The 25,179-nt window shown below is 42.6% G+C and overlaps 1 protein-coding gene across 4 annotated transcripts in view; it reads left to right on the top strand.

The window, feature by feature from the left end:
• The window catches only part of itpr2 (inositol 1,4,5-trisphosphate receptor, type 2), a 48,485-nt gene extending 25,503 nt beyond the window's left edge, over nucleotides 1-22,982 (top strand). For 2 of the 4 annotated variants that reach the window (XM_076088890.1, XM_076088889.1), the window contains exons 38-57: nucleotides 5,679-5,799; nucleotides 6,160-6,347; nucleotides 6,477-6,657; nucleotides 7,358-7,611; nucleotides 7,702-7,902; nucleotides 8,133-8,243; nucleotides 8,707-8,802; nucleotides 8,927-9,046; nucleotides 10,269-10,403; nucleotides 10,536-10,728; nucleotides 10,934-11,059; nucleotides 11,958-12,133; nucleotides 12,257-12,421; nucleotides 12,561-12,744; nucleotides 13,907-13,993; nucleotides 14,761-14,876; nucleotides 15,055-15,220; nucleotides 15,327-15,487; nucleotides 20,145-20,306; nucleotides 21,655-22,982. In XM_076088890.1, the coding sequence (XP_075945005.1) occupies nucleotides 5,679-5,799; nucleotides 6,160-6,347; nucleotides 6,477-6,657; nucleotides 7,358-7,611; nucleotides 7,702-7,902; nucleotides 8,133-8,243; nucleotides 8,707-8,802; nucleotides 8,927-9,046; nucleotides 10,269-10,403; nucleotides 10,536-10,728; nucleotides 10,934-11,059; nucleotides 11,958-12,133; nucleotides 12,257-12,421; nucleotides 12,561-12,744; nucleotides 13,907-13,993; nucleotides 14,761-14,876; nucleotides 15,055-15,220; nucleotides 15,327-15,487; nucleotides 20,145-20,306; nucleotides 21,655-21,735 (3,024 nt within the window). In that variant the 3' untranslated portion in view covers nucleotides 21,736-22,982. Of the gene's footprint in view, nucleotides 1-5,678; nucleotides 5,800-6,159; nucleotides 6,348-6,476; nucleotides 6,658-7,357; nucleotides 7,612-7,701; nucleotides 7,903-8,132; nucleotides 8,244-8,706; nucleotides 8,803-8,926; nucleotides 9,047-10,268; nucleotides 10,404-10,535; nucleotides 10,729-10,933; nucleotides 11,060-11,957; nucleotides 12,134-12,256; nucleotides 12,422-12,560; nucleotides 12,745-13,906; nucleotides 13,994-14,760; nucleotides 14,877-15,054; nucleotides 15,221-15,326; nucleotides 15,488-16,322; nucleotides 16,366-20,144; nucleotides 20,307-21,654 lie in introns of those variants that run through there. The other 2 variants (XM_076088891.1, XM_076088892.1) reach the window with 2 other exon arrangements.
• Nucleotides 22,983-25,179: the final 2,197 nt, after the last annotated feature.

The raw sequence follows: 25,179 nt of genomic DNA, 5'->3' as shown, positions 1-25,179 counted from the left end.
TGCATGCCTTACATTTTCATGAATATTTATCTAATGCCAATAATAATAATAATTATATCTATTTTGAAAATTGGCAATCTATTTGCCATGAATGTTTTACTGCCTGGTCCTTTCCACCTTCCTTCCTTCCTCTGGCCCTCGCTTCCTTCGGTCCATCGGTCAGGTGTCTGTTAGTTGAGTAATATGTTTTGGTTTCCATGACAACGAGGGATTAGCACATGTTGTTTGTCTGTCTGGTCTGGCCGTTTTCTGCGCACGGGGAGTCTGTATACCCAGTGTAGAAATGCCCTCAGACCAGCAGCACGTTGCCTGCCTAAACCTTTTAGCTACACAAGCCGCGGAGAAAAGAGACGCCCTGTAAAAAAAAACACCCGTAACATTGTGATAGTCCTTGACTATCTCTCATGAGACTTCCGGCCCTCGTGCATCTGCGGGCCACGATGAATGAGATTAGTTGTCATTGTCAACAGTGTTTTGACACAGTTCATAGTGTGTTATTTGAATATGATTGCAAGTGAGTTAGGTCATTTGTGCTCATGGAGGCACATGACGAGAGGACAGGGAGAGGATGAATGACGTGATGTGCAACTTGTTGTTTGGACGGATTGCTTCTGGCTTTTGTTAAAGCACAAAATAACAGAATATAGCTCTGCAGTAAATACCAATTTAATGTGTCATTTTATATTATTATGTCTTTCAGTCAATATTCATCAGTGTCATCGTGTGACTATTGTTCCTCTTTGCCAGTTCTCCTGCTTTTGACATTTGATGTACATCATCATCAGTTTGAGACTTTTCCCTTTGCCACATTACAAGATTTAGAAATGTTTGTAACTGATGCACCGGCATGTCAGCTAGCAATTATCTGGCCTTTGCGTCCCTCTGTAAGGTCCTTTATGTTGCCGTGGTAACGCATTTATGAAAATAGTGACATCACTATTAAAGCTTTAAATCTGTATCATCTGTTCACTCACTTATTTATTTGGGATTGACTGAATTGACGTTGCATCACTAACGTGATGTAATGTAAAAAAAATTGAGAAAGAAAAGCCTTCATACTTTGGGGAACATTAATGTCTGTACAACATTTTGTGGCAATCCATTTTTTGGTTCTTATATTTCAGTCTGGACCAAAGTATTGTCTCTCTTGACAGACGGACAATATTGCCATCAGCGTGGATAAAATCCAAGCCAGCTAACACAGCAGCGCTATTTTATTGTAAGGTGTTTCTCTTATTTTGTCCACCTTGCATACATGCTTGAGTACCAGTGAAGCATACGAAATCTATCTATCAGCATCACAGTCTTCTTAACAAGCAACACGATCAGCACTTAACAATGTTAGTGAGTCACATGTGACACTCCCATAGTGAGCCCGCCAGCTAACAGTCCAATGATCGCTGTTTACGCTGCTGTTCTTGTATTTCCCTGAACCAGTCTCACCAATTGCTCTCACATGTGGGCTTAATTTGTTTTTCCTGATGTGCTTGTTTGTGCTGTGGAATTGCAGCTTGAAATTATGCAGGCACATGATGCATGTCTCCGTGCACGAGTGTCTCCGACAGAGTTTTATGCGAGAGCCTTTTGCTGCAGAGCTACCTGTAGTGACTGTGGGCCAGGAAACGTTTCATATCCTGCAGAAAGGGACATCATTGGATAGAGGAAGAGCAGAGACGTGAAATGATTCTGTTTGCCTAACTCGAACTTAGTTGAGCGGCATCGCTTAACATAGCTTAGCACCAACCAGCATTAAAGTGCATTAAGAATAATTCACTTTGTGATTAACAGTAGCAGCATATAACTCACCATGGCCATAATCAGGTCAGGTGTGAAATTCTGGTGGAAAAATATCAAATGAGTCAAAATAAAAAAAAAAAATTTTTGCAGAAACATCTCCAGCAACTCTGCAAAAAAAAATTCAAAATTCCAAGAAAAATACAGATGACATGACCTAACTATCATCAATGGCAGCTACAGCTCTGCCTGTGTCCTCACCCTCTCTCTCTTCATGTTCCCAAAGTGCCTGTGCTAAAACAGCAGGATGTGTATGTGTCTTGATTTCCTGATTTTTGTCCTATTCATGAAATAACTCCCTTGGTGAGAAAGCCTTGCAAAGCCACATTGATATGGATATGTATTATATTACAGACTGCTCCCACTTTAAGCGTTTCATTTTCTCTCCAGTTCCAAGCTGTGGAGGAGCTCACTCCTTAGAGACAGATGAAGTCTTTGTTAGATAACGTGCAACACATGCTTTAATACTGTGCTTAATCAGATAGCGTTTCAGTCTGATTTTAAGTATCATGTGCTAATTACAACAGCAATAGACGATAGCGTTTCAGTTTGAAACTCCAAACTGAACAAAGTGTGTTCACTGCACATTCTGGGGGACCCAAATGTTGCTTCCTGATGGTAAAGTTGTTGGATGTTGCTCGGTCCTCGCATGGCCTTCGGCGAAACTGTTCTTGCACTGTGTGACAGTGTACTTGATCAGTGCTCCCCACTGTTTACAAAAGACACACACCCAGAGTCCTCTCAGGTTTCTGTTGTGAGAAAAAGTAACAGAGAAAAGAAAACTATTGCCCCCCCCCACCCCGATTGTTTGGGTAACATTGTCCTCCTCTGTGTCCTGAGTCTCTGCTATAATCAACCTTGTCTGACCTGAGCAGCTCAAGCCTCCCCCGCCCGTTCCTGACCGTGCCTGTCTTGGTTCACAGCTGGTGCTGCCCTCCGCTGCCTGTGATAGTTATTAGATCCCCTAAAGAAGCATAGGGCAGGCTTTGTCTTTGTCTTTTTCTCATTGCATCTCTCCGGAGTCAGACAGATCTGCAGACAGCAAAGCTGCGAGCTGGCTGGGGGAGGGAGGGGAGAAGAGGGGTGTTTGAGGATGCCCGAGGTGGGGATCGGCAGCTCATTCCAGCTTGGACACCAGAGCCGCAGTGTGGCGTGCCTGTGCACATTTTAAAACACCACGACTGTCTGCTCCTTGCTGGGTTTTTGTTTGTTCCTCTCCTCCTCTCCCTCACCCCCCACTCCCCCCTCCCTCCTCCTCTTACTTCTGTCAGTTCTTCTACCTCTATTTCTATCTCTCTTTCTTTCGCTCTCGTGGCTCTTACATCACCTGACTGGAGTTTTTTCTCGTCAATGCAGCAGCAAGCAGATGAGTCAGGCTGGGCTGACTCTCCTCTTCCACCATCCTGCCTCCCCTCCCCTCTCCTCTCTCTCTCTCTCTGCAGCCCCAGCCAGCAGACTGCATTGCCCAGAAGGGAGGCGAACAAGAGCAAAATCCTGTCACCCGAACTCTAGTTTCAACTTCCCCCACGGAGTGTTTCTTTCACTGGTGTTTGAGTGTGGCACAAAACCATCACGTCCTTTGTCAGAAAAGGGGGAATGTTAAGTCAAACATGATTCAATCTGCAATCAGTCAAAGAGCGTGCATTTGGATGCGCTGCCCTGCAGAGCGTAGTGCTAGAGTTTGTAGTTGCACTGAGATTGTGTCCGTGCATTACTGTGTGGAAATTAAAGAGGCTAGCTCAATGAAACCTCACCTTCAGCTCGAGAAGCGTGCGAGTGTCTGTGTGTGTGTTTATGAGACAGCTCAGCCAGACAGTGCAGGCAGACAAGTGTCTCTGCTGACTGCAGATGAGATGGAGTGTTTACTGACACAGGGAGCATCAGCCGCACGTGCTCCTCCACAATCCTTCACTCCTCAGTGCACTTAGTTTGAGGCTCTTCAGCTGGACTGTAAGCCATGCTTGTGGCAAAAGCATGGCGGTGCCTCAACTGTCTCATCATGCAGTTTGTTGTGTTGTTTAAAATATACTATCAATAGTGACCAATATTTATTTGTGATAATTCAGTTTCAGTGTTAAGCAGAGACTCCCCCCCCCCCCCCCCCCCCCGTGCCACATTAAAGTTCCGCACTGTTTGCAATCCACATGCAACTACTGTAAACAATGCTAACAAATTGAGTCATATTAGGCTGAATACCAATTAGCAGTATGTGTCAGCTTTAATAGAGGTGTGACAATCACAATAAGGGAACTTGCAGAGGGACAAAGAGGCCAGATGTGCCTGGATGTTTGGTGTGTCCGTCGCTAACACTGCAAAATGATGTAATGCAATTAAGAACAAGGGTTTTAAACTTAATGACCAGCCATTTTTCTGATTAATCAATAAATCATTTAGTGTGTAAAATGTCAGAAAACCGTTTCTCAAGATGACAGATTTCTGAAGATATTTGAAAAAAAAGTCAAATTATTTTAGCTGGAGCCTGTTTTTCTTTTTTTTTGTCTTAGTTTTTTTTAAAGATAATTTCTTGGAGGCTCTTTTGCTTTTTATTATAGTACAGCTGAAGATGGAGAGAGAGTGGGCGACGTGTTTTGCATTTTTACTTGATAAACAACTAATCGATTAAACGATTAATCACTTGCATCAACACATCAGTACCACCAGAGTGTGACCTTCCATCAAAACTGTATTTACTGCAAAGCTCTAATAATTTCACGTGTTTCTGTTATTTTGTCCACCGCCTGTATCTCAGGGTTGATTGTCCGACTAACATGTTTCCATGGAAACCACAGGTGGCTCCAATCATCGTTTTGCTCAACCCATCAATCGATCCCTTTGTCCAACTATTCATCCATCCTTCCTGTCTGTTGATCAATGATGATGATGATGGTGGTGAGGTGTCATCACAACAAGGCCATTTGAGTTGTTAGGTTCCCATAGAAACTGTTGACCTCCCTTAGTGTCCATACATTACTTTATGTGCCATCCATCCATCCATCCATCCATCGCTTCCTGCACAACAAAAATAGGTGGTGACGTGCACAATGCATATCATCCACCTGTCAATCACTCTTCTTCGATTACACAACCACCATCACGGGGAGATTATCTCCATGAATCCTTTAATCTCATTTCTGCTTATCTGCGTCAAATGTCACGAGAGATGCACAAAGATGTGTGTGAGAGAAAGAAACACAGCCCTTAAATAAACATGTAGCTAGAAGGAAGCTGGTTATGGTTTTATGTGCATAATGCAGATGAAACATCATCACACACACAAGCCACAAGCGTGTGTGATGTTGTGTATTTTTTCAATTGGTATTCATTTTGTCAGTTTATATTTCCATCTGTTCTTTGTCCAATCACTGAGTGCAATTTCCAAAACAAAGATGTTGATGTCAAATCTTCAGGATAAAGAAAACATTGATATAAGATTTCAGAAAAGACTATCACAAATTGTAACAAACCGTAGGCTAAAGAGTGTTACCACACATCCTGTCTTGACTGCCAGTATATTTCATACACGCTTAGTTAGAATCGAGTTATTGGACAACACTATTGTTGTCAGGCTTCAATTTCTTCATCCTGGAAGCCATCGCTCCCATCAAGAAAGAAATGCATCATTGGCTGACGGTGATCATTCCTATTAGATGAAAGATGAAATCTGCTCAGCCCTCTTGTTTGGATGATTGAGTGGATTTCATGCCAGCGAATACACCAGACCATAAATGTTCTCTTGGATGAGACATTCGCTAACCTTGTCCTTCATTTCGATAACGGAAATGCTACTTTTTCAAAATGTGACTAAAATGTGAATTTCCTAGTTTGAGGGTGGTACCTTCTCAGACTGTGATATGGATTTAACATCATGATTTCTCTCTCCACAGGGAAACGAGTTAAGAAAGATCCTCCTCACACGCTACTTTGGAAATCAAAAGCTTCTCTCCAAGTCGGAGCTTGGGAGTGGAAACTGCTCATCTGGCGGCTTTGTCAAGCCGTCATCCGGAGGTACTGAAACTCCAAATATACCCAGTAGACACTGCGTAACCGCTCACTGCGGAGGAAACAACAGCAGCTAACTTGACAGCTTCTTAGGAGAAGTGCTGCTTGACAAATGCTGGCAGACTTTGAATCTGGCTAAAGCAATTCCTAAAGAACCATGTAAAGATAAAAAGACAAATCTATATATATATCGAGAGAGAGAGAGATAGATATATAGCGAGATAAATAATAGAATAACATATGTCTAAATAGCTGTGGAATATAGATTAATATTAGGTTCGATTACAATAAAAAAAATTATCAATGTGTGCAATAATATCTGTTGGGAGCACAGATTTGTTAAATGTTGGTATTTAATCTCTGCAGGAGGTTCTCCCGTGCTGGACTCTGACAAGCCAGGCAGTAGTGTGGTGGAGATCCAGTGTCTCTTGGACAGCGTTGGGGCATCAGAGCTGGTGATTGATCTCATCGTCAACACCAAGAATGACCGGGTGTTTGAGGAGAGCATTCTGTTGGGCATCGCCCTTCTCCAGGGCGGAAACACACAGATACAGGCGAGTAACGCAGACACTCAAATCATTTAATTTCCGTCCACATTAATCAGCTAAAACCCAGAACACATTTAAAAACTCACAAATTCTGATTTAGAATTCACGTTGATTACTTATCTGCTTCCCACACAGAACTCCTTCTACAACCAACTGTACAAGCAGAAGAAGTCCGAGAGGTTCTTCAAAGTTTTCTACGACCGCATGCGTTTGGCCCAGCAAGAGATCCGAGCCACCGTGTCCGTCAACATGTTTGAGCTCAGCTGTAGAAAAAGGGACGATGACACTGACGTCAGCAGCATCAGGTTGAAGAAAGGTAGAGTCAAGTAATGATTTAACCTTTGAATTATAACCAACACACCACGGCTCCTTGGCTTCACTCTCAGGTGTGGCCAACACATATTTGTCACTTCTGCTGTCTGGAACATGCAACAAACCAATGTGTCAAAATGAAACTGACAGTGCGGTTCATATAAAGGTCGCCACCTGGATAATAATGCTAGATGTACCTAGAAATACGCATTTAAAAGTGACTGGGTGAAAAGCCAAAATATAGGCTCAAATACACATTTTAAAACCTTAATGCTTTTACAGTATGTGTGGTCCTCAAGTTTAGCTCAAGCTTGAGTTTCAACAATAGTGGTGTATAAATACAGAATGATCTTTGTTGCTCTGCTGACTGACTGTTGTTGCCAGTTCCTGCAGTCACATGTCAGGGGCCATGTGACGGCCCACATCACAAGCCTATCAAAAGGCCATTGTATCAACATCGGGTACTTTCATGCTACAGAAACACAGTCAATTGTTGCCAACTTCTCTTTCTAGTATGTCTAGAATATCATAGAGAAGGCTGCCATTGATCATTTTCTGAAATGGTAACCTTTTTGCATGTTGCTTGTTTTCGCCCATCTGTTTCCAAAGACATATCTTGTTTAATGTTACTATCCTGTCCAATAATTAAACACTTAGTCAAGTTTTTTTTAAATATCTTTTTATGCCTATATGCTGTGCTCTAGGGAACGACTCGGGGCTTCATATGAGGCAGGACATGCGAGGGCAGCTGAAGGAGGCCTCCTCAGTCACCTCGAAGGCCTTCTGCGCCTTCAGAAAGGAGCTGGATACTGACCTCGAAGGCCTCGGCCAGAACAGTGAGATAGTTGGGACAGAAGAGGTTTTAGAAGAAACTCAGATGAGCCAAGCCATCACCATCATGAAACCAATCCTACGTTACCTTCAGCTGCTCTGTGAGAACCACAACACAGAGCTGCAGGTACTGGCCCCCTTTTTTTGAGAAAGAACCTTGAGGTACAAGTGCTCTTAAATTGACTGCTGATCGACTGTTTTTCTGCTCTGAATCCAGAACTTTCTGCGCAACCAGTCCAACAAGACAAACTACAATCTGGTGTGTGAGACTCTCCAGTTCTTGGACTGTATTTGTGGAAGCACCACTGGAGGCCTCGGGCTACTGGGCCTTTACATTAACGAGAGTAATGTGGACTTGGTTCGCCAAACCCTGGAAACCATCACAGAGTACTCCCAAGGACCCTGCCATGAAAACCAGGTGGGTGGAGGATAGTTTAGTTTGTAGTTGACGATTTAAATCTTTGAACACAAATATGTTGGCTGGTATTCCCACATACAATATCGTTATCAGTTTGGGTTTACCATTGATTGAACACTATTCTTTTCTCTCTCTGTGTGTTTGTTAAACACAAGCCCATCTTCTTCTGATGTATTTAGTTTTTATCTGACGTGCATTCACTCTTAACTATACCCCTCTTATTTTTCCAGAGCTGTATAGCCAAGCATGAGTCTAATGGCATTGACATAATTATAGCACTGATTGTCAACTCCATCAACCCCCTGGGGAAGCATCGGCTGGACCTCGTGCTGGTGCTCAAGGTAAGCAGCAGGTGACTCCAAGAGCTCTGAGAGGCTGCTCGCTATGACACACAGGCATTGAAAGCCATTACTGTAGCAACGTTTATAGTTTGCTTTTATAGTAGTAATTGCCTTATAGTGCAAGAGAATGGGAGCAACATGACCGGAGGTAGTTTGACCAAATCCCCGGTGTTTAAAAGAGCAATATGGCAAAAAGCACATGTTTTAGAGAATAAATGGAGCCATTTTATTCTTTAGAGAGAGTTCCCGTGTGATGGCTTATGTTTGTTGGCTACACATTATATCTAGCTGTTAGGCTGCTGAACTTTGCAATCTTACAAGTCAACAATAAAATGACAACATTCAAATGGTTTGGTTCTGCTAAAAATTGCATCCATCAAGTCATAACTTCCTGTATTACTTGCCTCTTTAGGTTGTAGTTGATCAAAATGTAAAAGCTCATTGGTGGAGCTTTGTGTTATAGAACAATGCCTCCAAACTCCTATTGGCTATCATGGAGAGTCGCCACGACAGCGAGAACGCAGAGAAGATTCTCTACAAGATGAGACCCACCGAACTGGTGAGTGTGTGTGTGTGTGTGTGGCAGCATGTAAACCCACACGCCTACATAACTAGGTCCCATGTAAAACTGGTTTGCAAGTATCTGTAAGTAGCAGTAACTGTTCATAACTTTTGTGCATCAGGTGGATGTAATGAAGGAAGCCTACGCCCAGGGTCTGGAGAGCGAGGAGGGCGAGGACAGTGTTGGAGACCAGATAAAGCCCAGAGACGTCGGACACAACATCTACATCCTGGCCCACCAGGTAAGGAAAACTGCCAGTGGCATTACTGCATTTCCTCTCTCTTTGTCTGTCTCCCTCAGAACCGTGCACACACTTGGAGTGTGTGGGTGGGTGTGTGTGTGTGTGTGTGTCCACAATGCATGCTCCTATTTGAGTGTGTCCTCTGCACTAAATGATGGAGGACTGCTCGTCTATGAATGAAACCCTCTGCCAGTTTCTAAAATTAGCTTAAAGGATGCGACACTGCTTGTGCAGACAGGTAGACTGTGTTCACTGAAGCAGGCGGTAGTCACTGTATCACTAAACAAATGTGCTTTTTGCTCGTCGAGGGTACCAGCGGTAAAGAAATGAGACGGGTGTGTTGTGCCCCTGAGAAAGTACTTTGATCTTGTGTCTGCCTTTCTCTACAGTTTATGTCAGTTGGCGAGGGCAGACCAAGTCTAGCTGGTTTTCACTTCAGCCTCTGTAGAGCAAAGTGTCAAACACGCTGTTTTTGTCCAAACAGCAGACTAGTTTTATCATCACAAGGAAGGTTTTTTTGACTGTTCAACTATTGATATTTCTTATCTTTTTTTTATTTATTTATTTTTTATCTCAGAAAGTGAAAACACACACACAGAGATCCACACACACTTAGACATTATCTTATCAAACATCTTTTTGAAGATATTATCTGGAATTTGCTCCTCGGGGCAGCTGCCATTCATTGTAATCCGTGTGTGATATAGGTGAGTAAGTAAATAAAAAAAGAGTGAATGATAAACAGTTACTTTGAGGAAATGCAGACAGTAAACTGGTGGTATGCCAGTGTCGCACTTTTTTTCTGCTGCTCCCAAGTGGCCTTAAAATCAGTTATTGCAGGTTTAAGCAACCAATATCACCGCAGTATATACGTAGAACTGGGAGGAATGGCGATATGTATAAGTAACATAATTGTCTTCATGTAAATTGTCTTTATAGTGTAATGTACTCCCTCTACCTTGACCCGATATCTGCAAATGTACACTGTTAGTTTATCCTGTTCGGGAGTATATTAATCCATTATTTGGCTTTTTGATTTTCTGTCTTTTAATTGCCATGCCAAGTTGCAACCTCTTGTTTTTACTCCATTAAGTTTTCTAGTTTGTACATATTTAAAGCATTGTGTCACAATCGTGTTATTATTGTTATTGACACAGATCTTGTCTTGACAATGCCATATACGTAAAACATTCAATGACTGAGTCATTTTGTTTTTGGATAGCTGGCCCGACACAATAAGGTCCTGCAGCAGAGCCTGAGGCCAGGGTTGGGGTTGAGCTTGGGGTCTGGGGTGGACCCCGACAATGAGAAGGATGACGCACTCCATTACTATGCCAATCACACAGCTCAGATAGAGGTAAACCTCATCCATTCATCCTGAATCTCTAAAACTTTAAATACCAAGCACATCACATTTTTCCTATCTCTCCACAAAAAAATGTATAACTATAAACCCGTAATGAGGATTTACTGGACATCTATTTGCCAGATTGTGCGTCACGACCGCACCATGGAGCAGATAGTGTTTCCGGTCCCTAACATCTGCGAGTACCTCACGGAAGAGTCCAAGGTGCGTGTGTTCACCACCACGGAGAGAGACGACCAGGGCAGCAAGGTTAACGACTTCTTCCAGCAGTTTGACAACCTCTACAACGAGATGAGGTGGCAGAAGAAGATCCGCAGTAAGTCTTTACACTCTGAATACAGCGCTTGCGAAATAATGATGGTGGCAGCAGAAGCGGGCTGCAGGATGGTAAATCATGATGATCATCCAGAGTGTCTGGTTATTGTTGTTTCCAGAATAAATTGAAAGGCCTGTAGCATCTTTATGTGCTTGTGTGCTGAGTTTGTGTCCCCGTGCTTATGCTTCCTGGTTTGTTTGTGCAGGAAATAAGGCTCTGTTCTGGTTCTCACGACACATCTCTGTTTGGGGGAGCATCTCCTTCTACTTGGCCTGTCTGCTCAACATCGCTGTGGCTGTATTCTACCCCTTTGGTGATGATGGAGATGAAGGTGAGAATTCCTTATTTATTCTTTTTTTTTAAGAGTTCAAAAAGCTGCTTCAGGTTTAGGGTGTCGGTAGCTCACTGTCTTACTGGGACAGACATTGTTAATGATATTAGTAACTCCAGTCAAGTATCCACTGTGAGAAGACGTATTGTTTATCAAGACTTTATTTCACTGTTCGCATTTAAAAATGGCCCTCCTATGTCACCTGAGGCTGTGTTTATTTAAAGGTAGTCCACACCACACAGATGTTTTCACTTATTTGCCTGATCACGCTAGAGATGCACTGATACTGATATCAGATATTGGTCTGATACTGACTCAAGTAGCTGGATAGAGTATCTGTGATAATGGAAAGATCTGGTATCGGATACCATTATTTTAATAACTAACAATTCAATACATTTATATCTATGTATTTATGTGTTGCATTTTGTTAGGAAAGCAATGTTTAAGTCAAGCCTGATGTTTCCTTACACATAAAAGAATGACCCCAGACTTCCACACTCGTGTAATTATAATAAGATCTATTGTGCCCGAGATGGAGCAGTGATATTATATGAGTTTTGTTGTTCTTCATAGTGTCATCAAATGTTGTTGTTTTTTGCTTTACTCGTGACACACTCAAACTGTTATACTGAAAGCCTCTTTAATCAATAAATCATCAGGACACTGAAGTTTCCTAAAGAATGGCGAGCTTCAGTTGTGGGGTTTACAGTGCAAGCTGAAGACGCTGGTTTGAGTGATGAAGTTGAGGGTCCCAACGGACTAATGTTTGTCATTTTGCCTCTGATTGTGCTAAGTGACGCTTTTAGCTCATGTGAATAATTCATTCGAGAAATGCCACAACGTTTCAGAGCACTGACGTGCGGTACCTTGATTTAAGCTTTATTCTTCTGTCCAGGCACCTTGTCCCCCTTCTGGAATATCTCGCTGTGGGTGGCGTTGGCAGTGTTCACCGCACTGCTTCCTGTCTTGCCCAAGCCGTTGGGCATCTTGTTCTTCCTGGTCTCCCTCATTCTACGTGCTATCTACACTATGGGCCTCGGTCCTGCTCTGTTGTTGCTGGGTGCTGTCAATGTAAGTAATGGAAGATTTGAGCCAGTGTTATTGGGGCACATGTCCCCTCTTGCCTCTTCACACATCAGAGCTGTTGACTTCTTTTTTTTTTTTATCCCTGAACCTTGTTTCCTTCTCTTTCAGCTTTTCAACAAGTTAGTCTTTCTTGTAAGTTTCATGGGCAACCAGGGGACGTTCACCCGAGGCTACAAAGCAGTTGTTATGGACATGCTCTTCATCTACCATTTGGGCTATGCCATCATCTGCGTCCTGGGCCTCTTTGTGCACGAGTTCTTCTACAGCTTTTTGGTAAGAAATCTCTCGCACACTTCAGGTCCATTACAGTGCGACTAGTTGATCAACGTACCACTTTAGAGATAAACATCCTGATTGTGCGAACAGTTGTTCAATTTGCTGATGACTCACTGATGTTGGTCTCCCTCCACAGCTGTTTGACCTGGTGATCCGAGAGGAGACGTTGCTCAACGTGATAAAGAGCGTGACCAGAAATGGCCGCTCTATTATTCTGACTGCTGTTCTGGCCATCTTCCTTGTTTACTTCTTCTCCATCATTGGCTTCCTCTTCCTCAAGGACGACTTCCGAATGGAGGTGGACCGCCTTCCTTTAGCAGGTCAGAACTTCTAAAGCTGTCAAAACACTTGCATTGTTTCATTGCGCCATGCAAAGTGAAGGGATGAGACCCTGCATATGGAACACTTTCTACAACGTAAAGTGGACACAAGTAGACTCCTGTTGATTGTTCACAAGGCGTCTCAGCACTCTAAGACGCTGCACGTATAATTGCAATGTCCCTGGTTTGAGTCCTGGTATGAACCTCTGTTGCATGTCATCTCCCATCTTTCCCCCCTTGTTTCCTGTCAGGTCTATACTGCATTAATTGTGCCTAAGATACGTTAGGAAAAAAGTCTACTTTTTCTCGATAAAAATGTAGAATCAATATTTGTATATACACAATCTCCACATAACATTTGTATGATATATACTGTATATACATACAGGCACATGTTTTGAACCACTGGACAGTGTAGGTGTGTTAATGAGCTCCGACAGTCAGGAAGACAACCTGCTGCACCTGTTGCATAACCTGGTGGCCGTGCCATTCTGTGTTTTGCTGAATAGAGCTCGGCAGACACAGCAGAGCAGTGGTGGGTTATGTAACCAGCTGGGTTCACGCCCGTCTGTCTGTTTGCTGAGGCACAACCGGGACTCCATCAGAGCTGAGGAGCACTCTGACCACACTTGTGCTGCCTCGGGGCTGTGGCCCCTGTGCCCCGCCTCGGGGCTGTGGCCCCTGTGCCCCGCCTCAGCCCCCCTGTCCCCTGTCCCCTTCACTCTTCTTCTTCTTCTTCCTCTGCCTCCTGTCTCCCAGCCCTGCCCTCTGTCCTCCAGCCTGTCAGGGACGGAGGCCCTTTTGGAGGCACTCTGGCCCAGGTGAACAGTTCTTCTTCTGCCTGTCTGCCTGAGCCTATCACACTCAAGCGCAGCTCCTCTTCCGCTCAGGGCTTTACCGATGTGCAAATGATTTGTTCAGGTTCTTTCAGCAGCCCTTCACCGCCCACCCAGCAGCTGCTGCCTCAGTTTACATAACGTCTGACTACATTTTTCTTGCTGATTTTACCGGTGCTGATGAGAATTAGCGGGAAGGAGTTTTAATGTCGGAGCACAATTTAATCATCTTCTTTCATTTGCAAATTATCGTGCTGTTATCATTAATCAATCTCACATAATTTCCCCTTTTTACTCTTTCTTTTTTTCTTCTTCTTCTTTAAAAGGAAAAGGGGATTTATTGAGTAACAATGGAGTTGCTGACTCGTGTATGAAAGATAGCTGTCCTGTTTCAACACCTAAAAATGTTCCTGGTAAGTTTTGATCAAAATAAATACATTTTATTTTCTATTATGAACTGCTGGGTGGACATGTTTTAAGATTCTGTGGTTCTACCGAGGTGTATAGTTTACCTCTCCAGCAGTAGTCAGTCTCTGAAAGGTTACGCACACACAAACACACACTGACACACACACACACACACACACAGGCGTGCGTGCGTGCATACAAAGAAGCTTGATGAGGCAGAGGGGGTGACTCACACTCCTCTTTGTGTCCGTGCATCTCCTTCGATCACCTGCACTATAGGGGCACACACGTGAGCTCATCCACATCCTTCACCTCCTCTTCCTCCTCTATCTATTTACAGTATATGTACATTGCAGATCAGACATGAATAACATTTTTTTCTGTTTTATTCTCACATTTGAGGAGACAAATTTAGGGTATCCATTTGATCTTTAGTCACACCATAATTGGCTGTTCCCATGAAAAGGAGTTTTATGTTCAGCCAGTTATGAAAGTCGGATTGTTTTTTTCTGAACTTGGGTGTTCCTGAAACCTTTCACACACTCATAGCTCAATTTATTTTAATTCAGTTCAGTTCAATTTAGATGTATGGGTTGTGAGTTTTATATAAATTGAGTCGATCCTTTAGTCTTCAAATGAGAAGAGTGATGAAAAGTGTTGTATGTTTTGTAACACAAATGTAGATACTGGATAGAAGCCAATACTGCGCATTTGACCTTGTTGTCTTATGTTTTATGCATTTCCCATTTGATCTATGTGTGTCTGGTTATAGATGATGGGACGGAGCGGGTGTGTGACACTCTGCTCATGTGTATAATCACGGTTTTGAACCAGGGACTACGTAATGGAGGAGGTGTGGGAGACATTCTCAGGAGACCCTCCAAAGAGGTCAGACTGTGCTATATTCACTTATTACTGCGTTTCGTTTTACTTAATGTCTGTTTGTAATGACTTAAAGTATAAATATATTAAATTTGTGCTGCTTTAACTTCTGTTTCACAATTAACAATGGTTAACGTTAAATGATGCATTTTCTCCATATTTTCCCTGTAACTGGACCATCCAGGAGCCTCTGTTTGCGGCTCGAGTGGTTTACGACCTTCTGTTCTTCTTCATCGTTATCATCATCGTTCTTAACCTCATCTTTGGTGTTATCATCGACACCTTCGCTGACTTGAGAAGTGAGAAACAAAGGAAGGAGGAGATCCTGAAAACCACCTGTTTCATCTGTGGTGTGTATGGCTATGTGGTTCACCTAATACTGTATGCAAATGACAGCGAAATGAAAGATCAGTATATTTAGAAGAGCTAATGTTAACTAAAGGTAATCTCTTGCAGGGTTGGAGAGGGACAAATTTGACAACAAGACAGTGTCCTTTGAGGAACACATCAAATACGAGCACAGCATGTGGCATTACCTCTTCTTCCTGGTTCTGGTGAGGGTGAAGGATCCGACCGAATACACCGGCCCTGAGAGCTACGTGGCCCAGATGATTGCGGTCAGTAGACCAAACATTCATACTGTACACACACAGGAAATAATCCCTCAGTACCTTTTGCAATGCAGTTTTATGCACCTAAAAAGTGCATCACACAAGCTGCTCTATCATCAAAAATACTGTCGCTTCAGTTACAGTGAAGCGCTTTCATTTTGTGTTTGAAAGGTATATCAAGGAAGGCAATGCACTTTATTTTGAGATGACAAACCAAAGCCACAGAGATTTTGTTTATTTTTCCATGAACATGTGGACAAACAAACACATTCATTTCACCCCCTAATTCATATTTTGCTGGCGAGCCGTACCAGACAGCATACAGATGTCTCAGTGTTGGAGTCTTAAAGTTTTGTAGCCTTCCTTACTTTGCAGACTTGCACAGTGTGCCAGAGAAGCGTGAGACTCTGCAGCAGACGAGCGATCGAAAAATGAGACTGAGCCTCTAGGCCTGTGCCAGGCATTACAATTTATTCTCCTTCCCCCTCGCTGCTGGAGAGAGATGGGTCTCTGTTCTCAAGGTAGTCTTCACTATTCTGAGCTCCTAACCTGCTGGGACACAGTGTGGTTAAACAGTAATTAAACCCAGTCCAGCTCTATTATCATCAATGCACCAACTTGCTGCACTGACACACAGACAAGAAGTTGAAGGATGTAAGGGCAACTAAAGGTGTTGCCGTTAGGTTAATGGATTCAAATGAAGCCTCGGCGCGCAATGGCACATTTTGTGATTAACATTTGGCCATGATGGGCATAAGAATGGTGCCATTATAATGAACAATTTGCATTATAAACAGGTGACAGACATTGAATTAATATGCATCAGCGGGTCTTCCAACAGGTCGACTCTCTGATGCGAGGCCATGGTATTGCTCTGTGATGAGGTAATGATGAGTCAGGAATTCATATTAACGCCTCCTAACATGCTGCAGAGCAGAAAAACACACTGCAGCCCTCGTGTGTTTTATAATATTCTTTTATGATTCTCATAAAATGAGGGAATCATTTTGAAAATCCCAGAAAAGTTTGAGTCTTTCTCAATAGTTTTGAATATTCATGTCCAAATAAGGAACAATTAAAGGCAGACTTGCTTTTTAATCATCTACGGCCCTGTAACTTATAAGAAGCAGCTGTTTGAGAACATTTATTTCCAGAGTCTTTTAAAATAAAAAAATGAAAGAGGCTGTCCTGTTGCAGGACAGATGTTAGAGTGAGGGTTTCTGGCACAACTTGCATGGTTCATGAAAAAGGGAAAACAGTCTTGACAATGGTATTAACTCTATTGTCAGCAAAAGAAAAGTGACAAAAGGAAGAAAATATTTCAGCAACTTTATGGAAGTGTAATACTCTATGGATAAAGTCGAGAATAATCTGCTCACACACAGTACATCTCTGGATGAGAGACAGAGCAGTGGTGCATTGACAGAAGCTGTAATGAAAAAACAGATGAATTAGACAGTATAGGAGCCTGTGATCATGTTGGGCTCTGCAGGAGACTGCTCCATCTGCCCTCTCAACGCTGTAGCCCAGAGTTTGACTTGATGTGTAATGACCACACACACACACACACACTGGCCGTCATAATGAGTGCATCTGGTTGGGTAGGATAGAGTGATGTGGTGAAAGAGTAGGATCGCGTTACACTGAGTGTCTGTTCTGTTGGTGTGTTGTGCGTGTGGATGGGAATTAGTGTGCGGGTGTTTGTGTGTAAAATCATGACAGCGACTGCAGGCTTAGCAGGTATTGCAGCAGCCACAACGCTGTTGCATAACCCATCTCAAGTGGCCTGCTAATAGCTCAGCCCTGCCTGGCACGTGCTCCCCTGTCCCTTTCTCTCTCTCGAACACAGACACAGAGTCGCCATCTTCAATCCTTCATCTAATTTACAACACACATATAACACGTTGTCTGTAACTAAAGCAGCAACAAAAGTATCTAAGTGGAAAAGGTACTAATAGCAGTAGAAGCTGCTCTTTAATAACTGCTCAGCTGAAGAACTTGTGTGTGTGTCTGATGACTGTGTAAGTGATACTATCTGCAGACTCGTCTGGTGCACTCACTGTGTGCTGTGTCATTGTATCTCTTGACACGCGACTTTTAGCTTAAATTCCTGACCAAAGTGCGCATTACTTCATGTAAGGTAAATAATGTATATTACTCTGGACACAGCCCAAAATGCAAAGAGCTACAGTGATGTTTAATTAAAATCCCAATAAACATTGTACAATTTGTTAGGTATGGTGAGAATATCATAACTATAACATTGATGCCACTATAGCTACAGGTAATTTATAATGAATTTATTTATTTATTCTTTCTCCAACATTTTTAAAGTGTGATGTTTTCGCAGCCCGTTGTAATCTCTTCAAATGTCTTGTTTTTTATGACGCGGTGAAAAACCCAAAGGTGTTGAATTTGGAAATGTATATGAAAATTTAAATACAAACCGAATCCTCACATTTCAGAAATTGCGACCATCAAATGGGATTCATTAAATTCACCGTTTTCCAGAAAATAACAACAGGAGCACACATTTTTCAGGCTTGCTGGAGTTTGACTCAAGTTTTTGACATTGGTGACATCTAAGGTTTTATTCCCCACAGTGTGTTTACAACACAAACCTAACTGCTGTGGTTGACGGTGCACAGGCTGTGCATGTACGTGGTGAAACACACCAGCGGTATGGCGACAGCGGTGGAGTGAGAAGCATGTGAATGTCTGTAGATTCATGCTCACTGAGGTGTTTAAATGGATCAGTGAAGCAACACTAAAGCCTTGACTCATCCAGACAGCGCAGCACAGCACACAGTGGACTACTGTACAGTCTAATGACCAGCAACGACACGTGAATGCGGTAGTTCAGATTCTGTACAGTCACTGCTTAACTTTATATCGGTGATCTATAGATGAAGCTTCAACCAACGTGAGAGACTGTACGTTCAAACAGGATATTGCGTTCACCCCTAATAACGTCTCTTAGGTCTCTTTATTGAATATTTTCGGTTACTTAATCCATCAGTTATTGGATGACTTGATAAAACAAGCTTCAGATAGTCCTCAGTTTCAGTGACGCTGAAGCTTTGTCTTTGAAATCACAGAGCCTTCGCTGTGTTTTTGATGCTGTGAGAAAGGAAACTACTCTTTTTATTTTTGAATGTTTTGGCCCCTTGATGCCCGAGGCCCAAATTAGCCCGAGGATTCTCACGCAAGCTCTTATAGAAGGACTCGATTCATACTGTGCAGCTCAGCAGTCATACTAAATCAGTCTAACTGCTTCCCCTGTAGTCAGGGATGGAAAAAGTATTCTAATCAAAAGTAAAAAGCAGTCAAAGTGTTGAAAACAACCCAAATACAAATGCAGTTAAGACATAAAAGTCAAATATACACGTGTACATTTACTTGGTTACATTTGATCACTATAAAAGGGCCAATATGGCATCCTGACTATAAGCTTTCGACGTATATAGACCCCACTGACAAACTTTCTTCAATTCAGTAACATTGTTAGAAGTGGCAGACACTTATTTTTAGCTCAGTTTCCTGGTTCTGTTCATGAATTTCACAGACGGTGAGTTTAGGTTCGTAGCATCAGTTGCATGATATTCCAGGGCTATTGGTGTGGCACTTAGCAAAGTGTGATAAACTTGTTAATTAAGGCAACAAAAACAAATAAGCCACACACCCCGCTGTCCTCTCCACTCTCCACCCCATGTCCTCAGCATTTCACACACTCCCTATAGTCTATTCTTATATAAGAGTAGGTGGGAGTATACCTCACTTCTCCCACTGGAATTAATGTGGTGCCAGTCAAAACCCACTCTCGCCACCTTTTTTAAGTCGTTTCTTTCATCAGAAGAACGGGCAAATGAATATTACATAAGATCAGCTGATGGCAGTCTGTCTCTGTGAAACCTACCTCCCTTTCAAGAGCACGCGTGTTGTAAAACACACACCCTCTTGCTCTCAGTCTGCTATGTACATATCCATGCAGATGCACGGCAACAGTACACACACCCACGCGTATACAAACACAGACGCACTTAAGTCCATTATATAATGCCATAGGTTCCTCTTGCTCACTGTGCTCTCGTGGCTTCATTGCAGATGGTTTGCTCTGTCCACCGCGCTGTTGGAAAAACACATGATACACTAAATGTCTCAGTTTGCATGAGAGCATGCACACAAACACACACACACACACACATTAATAACACTATACTCCCAGTTGTGTTCTTGATAGACGACAGTGACTCATTCCCACATCAACAGTGTGCCTATATGGAGTGGGTGAGAATTGAAATGCCAGTAACTGTTCATTTAGTGTATAATTGCTATCCACAGTATCCAAGAGACAGCAGTGCTGCTTAAAACATTTTACACTGTCAAGTGCAAAACAGAGAGCAGCTTCCATTCTGATTGAATGTTTAATATTAAACCTCCACGCCTCTCTCCAATTACCAATACCGTCTCTGTTTACTCTCCTCCTGCAGTCTGGCTTTAGCTCTGTAATGCTCCATGCACGTCTATGCAAATCCGCCTTGCCATTGTTTGTGCCAACATAGTGCTGCGGCCGTCTCTCTGCCCTACTGAGTCAGCTTTATTTGAGCCTTTTGTGCCTTTCACCTTTCTCACTGCTTCTCTCACATCCCATCTCTCCTCCCAGGAGAAGAACTTGGAGTGGTTCCCCCGCATGAGAGCCATGTCGCTGGTGAGCAGCGAGGGAGACAACGAGCAGAATGAGATGCGCTCTTTGCAGGACAAACTGGACGGCACTGTCACTCTGGTGTCTCAGCTGTCTGGCCAGCTGGCTGAGCTCAAGGATCAGGTACAGTGCCACTTCAGGCCGTTTTTCATGCTGTGGTGGGGAAAGCTCTGGTCTGAGCACTGTGGTAGTCTGAACTCAATGCCTGATGACTAAGCGAAGGAAAAAAAAAAAAAAAAAAGAAAGTTGAGTAGCATCGTGTTTAAATGCATGCTGTTCAGCCAACTATATCACATGGGCTGTGAGCTTCACGTGCTACCTGACCTTGAGACTCTTTTCACCTCAAAACATATACAGGGCCAAGTGGTCACAAGGAAGAGTCTCATTTTTCTATCCGTGTCTTTACTTCAGTTCAGTGACCTAGATGAATTCTATTAGATCCTTGATGCTCCTGAACGCTAGGTGACTATCGCATCAGCGATCACCGCGACTGATTGCCGCCAGTGTGCCTCTGGCTGTTTGGATGACTAGCTATGCTGCTGCAGTGTGACTGATCACTCTCATCACCTGCCTCCCCTGCATGTGATTCCAGTCACAGGCCTGTCCTTGTTCCTCTTCTGCCAGATGTGTGAAAACAACTCCTACTGGGAAATAAACAAAAAAAGCACCTCTCTCGACTGCACTAAGCGGTTCAGTCTGTAACATCTCTCTGCTGTGTTTGTGTGCTGTTGAAGTGCCCAAGAACAAGACACCGACATCTTATCTCTGAATCTGAAATAATTCATGGCTTGCAGTTGACCAAAACTACAATATAGCTTTAGTAGTCTACACTGACTAATATGGAGTCATGGGGTTAGCGAGGATTTCACTCCACCTTTATGATAAACAGAAACTTTGAGATGCGAGGGAGTTTATGCAGGCCTAACCACAGCTCTGCAGTCACAAGGGGAGGCCTGCAGGTCTCACGCCAGCGCAACTCAACTGTTTCTGACTGGGTGGAAAGTGCTCCTGCAGCGCCTTCCTCATTACCACCTCTGCTGACCTCGGCGCTTTACACTATCACAGCTCAGAGTGTGTTCGTGTGTGCTGCTATTTGTGTGTGGGGGTTTTTAGAGTTTTGCACAGCATACTTGATTTCCTTTAACCTGCATTTACATTTTATGGGTTTACAAAACCCGTGGCCTTCATTTCTGACGTCTTTATGACACTAAAAACACCGCAAATGTAATGGTGTGGAGAAACCGTCTCACCATCTAATCTGATTCATAAAACTTCTCCACCACACTTTTACAACATTCAACCTGCAGGTAACCGTTCTGCACAAAACATGACAGGGTCCTCTAAGGAAGTTTCCATGGGACAGTCATAGCAGCGGTTGAACAAAGCGATGTGCATACAGCCGTGGGGAGGAAATATCTCTTTTATAAGATCTCAGTCTCATGTTTTTTTTCCCTCTCTGTGTCCTCCACAGATGACAGAACAGAGGAAGAACAAGCAGAGGCTTGGGTTCCTGGGTCCTCCTCAGCCCAACCATCTCACCTCGGCCCACTGAGGGGCTCAAGGCTCAAACGTGACACGGTGACGGGCAACTCGGCTGCAGCCTGCAGTAGAAACAAGCTACAAATGCAGACACACACAAACTACAGCCTTAAGAACAATACATGGGCATATTTTCAATTCCTGATGTCAAAATGCAAGAGGAAAGCAAGGGTTGACACAATTTGTTTGACATAGTGCGTTTTCTATGACACGATCACTGCGTTATGGGATTCAAACTGTGCCTTATGAGCTCTCTCGGCCACTAGGAGTATGCTTTACTCACCACCTGAACACACCCTCCTACAGAGGAGCTCGGCCCTGTGAATGATTGGCCAGGCACGACACACATCTGCCAGCGTAGTGTTAGTGTGCCAGACAGAGGTCGGGGGAAATGTTAAGGTAAAGTTAATGTTCAAGTGCTGTCAAGTCTGCGGACGGTCGCGTCTCGTTCCTTGACTGATGTGTCGGAGAGCGGACACAGAGGTTGTGATTGGCTGTGTTTGAGAAGTTGGGGGGGCTTTTGGCCTCCAGGGGGGAGATTCTCCCCTTTTACCTTTTTAGATTTCTAATCGTATTTATGACAAAATGTGCGAATCTTAGCTGGAGTAGTATTTTGGTGTCATGCTGCCTTACTCATTAACTTTTTTAAACAGTACATTGCAACTGCTGAAAGTGCACTTTTTTTTTAAGTGCAAAAATGTAAGCCTGTAACTGGAAACATTGGTTAGTTGGGGTATTATTTTTGTGTTTAAAAATGCATTCGCTGCACCATTTCAGTTTTTAAAAAAATATATTTCTACAGAGTATATCTATAACAGAAATGTGAATTACAAATAATGATTACCTGTGCAGAACTTACTTGAAATTTCTTTTAAATCTAAATCGTATATTGGTACATAATGTAGTAGACAGAAGATGGTAAGATTACAGTTATTTGTTACAATATGAACATCATGACTATAGAGATGCCAATACTGTAATATTTACTGTATCTGCTCATATCATCTTCATCTTCCACTGTTTCTTAAATTTTCATTTTATATGTAAATCATAGTCTCTCTTGGACTGCAATTGACTGTTAAGTCTGACCTTGTGTTTTAAACTTGCACAAACTAATGGCAGATTGTAAGCGCATGCACTCAATGTTAACTGTCCTGTGACACTTTCTGTTTAAACAAAGTGTATAATACATTGTGTTTTATGTGGTCAGATGTTGTAATAAATTTGTAACAAGACTCTTTCTAACAGAGTTGAGCCTCAGTCCCTGTTGTTGTTGTTGTTGTTGTTGTTGTTGGGGATGAATGAGCACTCAAACTGACCCTCTCTGCACCCACCCACACTCAGTTTACTCACTTGTACTCTTCCATGAAGGGAGTGCAGGACAAAGGAAAATACCTGTCCTCTGGAGACAGGATCATACTTCAACTCATGCAGCAGGGGTAGTCATCTAATGTTAAATTCAAAGTTGCTGTCACTGTGCTGCTTTTGTTCATTTTTTTTTTTTATGCTCATCTTTACATTTCATTCCAGCTAATTAACAGATTCTAAACCAGAATGGAATTTAGATTTTATATAGACAGCTAAATATAATTGGTAGTTCAATGAAACATCCAGCTTCTGCCCTACAAGTGGTAGTTGTACAAATGCAAATTTGACTAAATGGACCTTGTTTAATTGTTCTAGAAGATGTGCAAATGTTAGCAGTTACTGCCATTGAGTGCTTCTGTCTATCCAAAAGGCTTCCCTTTGCAATGCAGTGTGTAACCTCTTAAAGAAATGAAATTGCCTTTTTAGTTGTTGAACATTGGTTATATTAAGGCCTGTCGTCCGCACATCCGTACACAGTGTATGTAACTTAGCTTTCAGTACTTGTGTGGAAATGGATAAATCAAAGCTGTGGCTGGTTGATTGTATGTTTGTGCTAGTGGAACATATTTGAGATGATAAACGAATCACAGAAAGGACTCAACCGGTCTTTTATCCCGTCCAGTAATTTACCCTCTACAGAGAAGCCCATCCTTCCTGGCTTCAGTTCACTGTTTACGCTGGCAGGCCTGTATTTTCTCCTGCTGCCTGTGACAGCCATTAAAATTAGCTCACGCAGTGCCATAATGGTGAGCAGCTGTCACTGCGTAGACAAGGAGGGTAAAGGGCATTACTGCAATGTATTGGACTCGGAGAAGGAAGAGAGGGTAATACCAGGACCATCATTACTGTCTGGCAAAAGTCTTATTGCCATCATGTGATACTAAACAAACATGCACTGCTTCGGTCTGCATCGCTTCCTAAACGGACCATTTCATCAGCTGAGATATATTTTGATGCTTTTGATCATGGAGACAAAATGTTAAACTTTGTTCTCTGGTGGGGGGGAGGGGGGGGGCAACCTTTGACACATTTTGGTCTTTTTTTTTTTTTTTTATCTCTTTGCATTCCACAGTCGTGAGTCACGTGCGTCACCGTGTGTATTCAGAAGTGAGAGTGAGAAAGCACCCGGAGAAGGTCAATAAATACAAGGCAATGTCCTAAACACCTCTGTGGCAGAAGGCAGTGCTTTACCCTGAGTGAGTCAGGCGATCTGACTGTGATGCACTGAGAGGACTAGACCAAAAGGACATCTAGCAGGACAATTCATGTACATTTAAACTAAACTATATATTTAACAAAAATATGTACAATTAAAGTTGTTTGCTGCATAATTAAAATACTGTATCTCACATACAGTATTTTATTTAGTTTAGTTTTCTGTTTTCAAGTTGCTGTGAAAGTTGTTGTATTTTCCGTTAATACACATATTGATCTTCTATCTTCTGCAGTCATTTCTAACAACTCACAGCAGCGTCAGTGGCCACCACAATCAGATATCGTTCTGGGTTTTGTTTTGTTTTTGCCTTGAAAGATCAATTGACCACACAGAAAGTAGTTACTCAGGAGGAGGGTGGAAGGTCCCTTCTCACTGTCATTTTTTTATAAATAAACATGCCCCCGTGATGACTGGCATGTGACTTCCTGTGTCTGGCTGCAAGATTGAGCCTTTTGTAGTCACATGATGTATCAACAACATCACATGTATGCAGTATATGCATAGTGTTTATCACACTGTAGAAGCTCAAACTACATGTACAGTGTGAGCTTCTACAGTGTGATAAATGCAGCATTAAATAGAATTAATACATAATTCACACAATAACACATAACGTATTTACATATCCTGGTGATTCTCTGCTGATTGTTATACAACTGAGCTCCATCCTCACTGGGAAAAAAAAAATGGTGATAATATTTCTCAAGTTAAAAAAAAAAGAAGAGTTTTCATGAGAGAGCGATCCTTGAGGACCGTCAGTCAGTCACTTTGAGCAGTTAACAGTTAACTCATATGATACGATCACACTAAGCCACAGCCAGGCTCAGACAGACGTCTCTTGTCTCTTGGTGATGTTACAGATTAGTCATACAT

This window comes from Anarhichas minor, unplaced genomic scaffold, assembly GCF_050575085.1.
Source record: "Anarhichas minor isolate MPS153535 unplaced genomic scaffold, ASM5057508v1 ptg000011l, whole genome shotgun sequence".
Classification (NCBI taxonomy): domain Eukaryota; kingdom Metazoa; phylum Chordata; class Actinopteri; order Perciformes; family Anarhichadidae; genus Anarhichas; species Anarhichas minor.
Note: the sequence above shows the minus strand (reverse complement) of the source record. Positions and strands in the feature narration are given on the sequence as shown.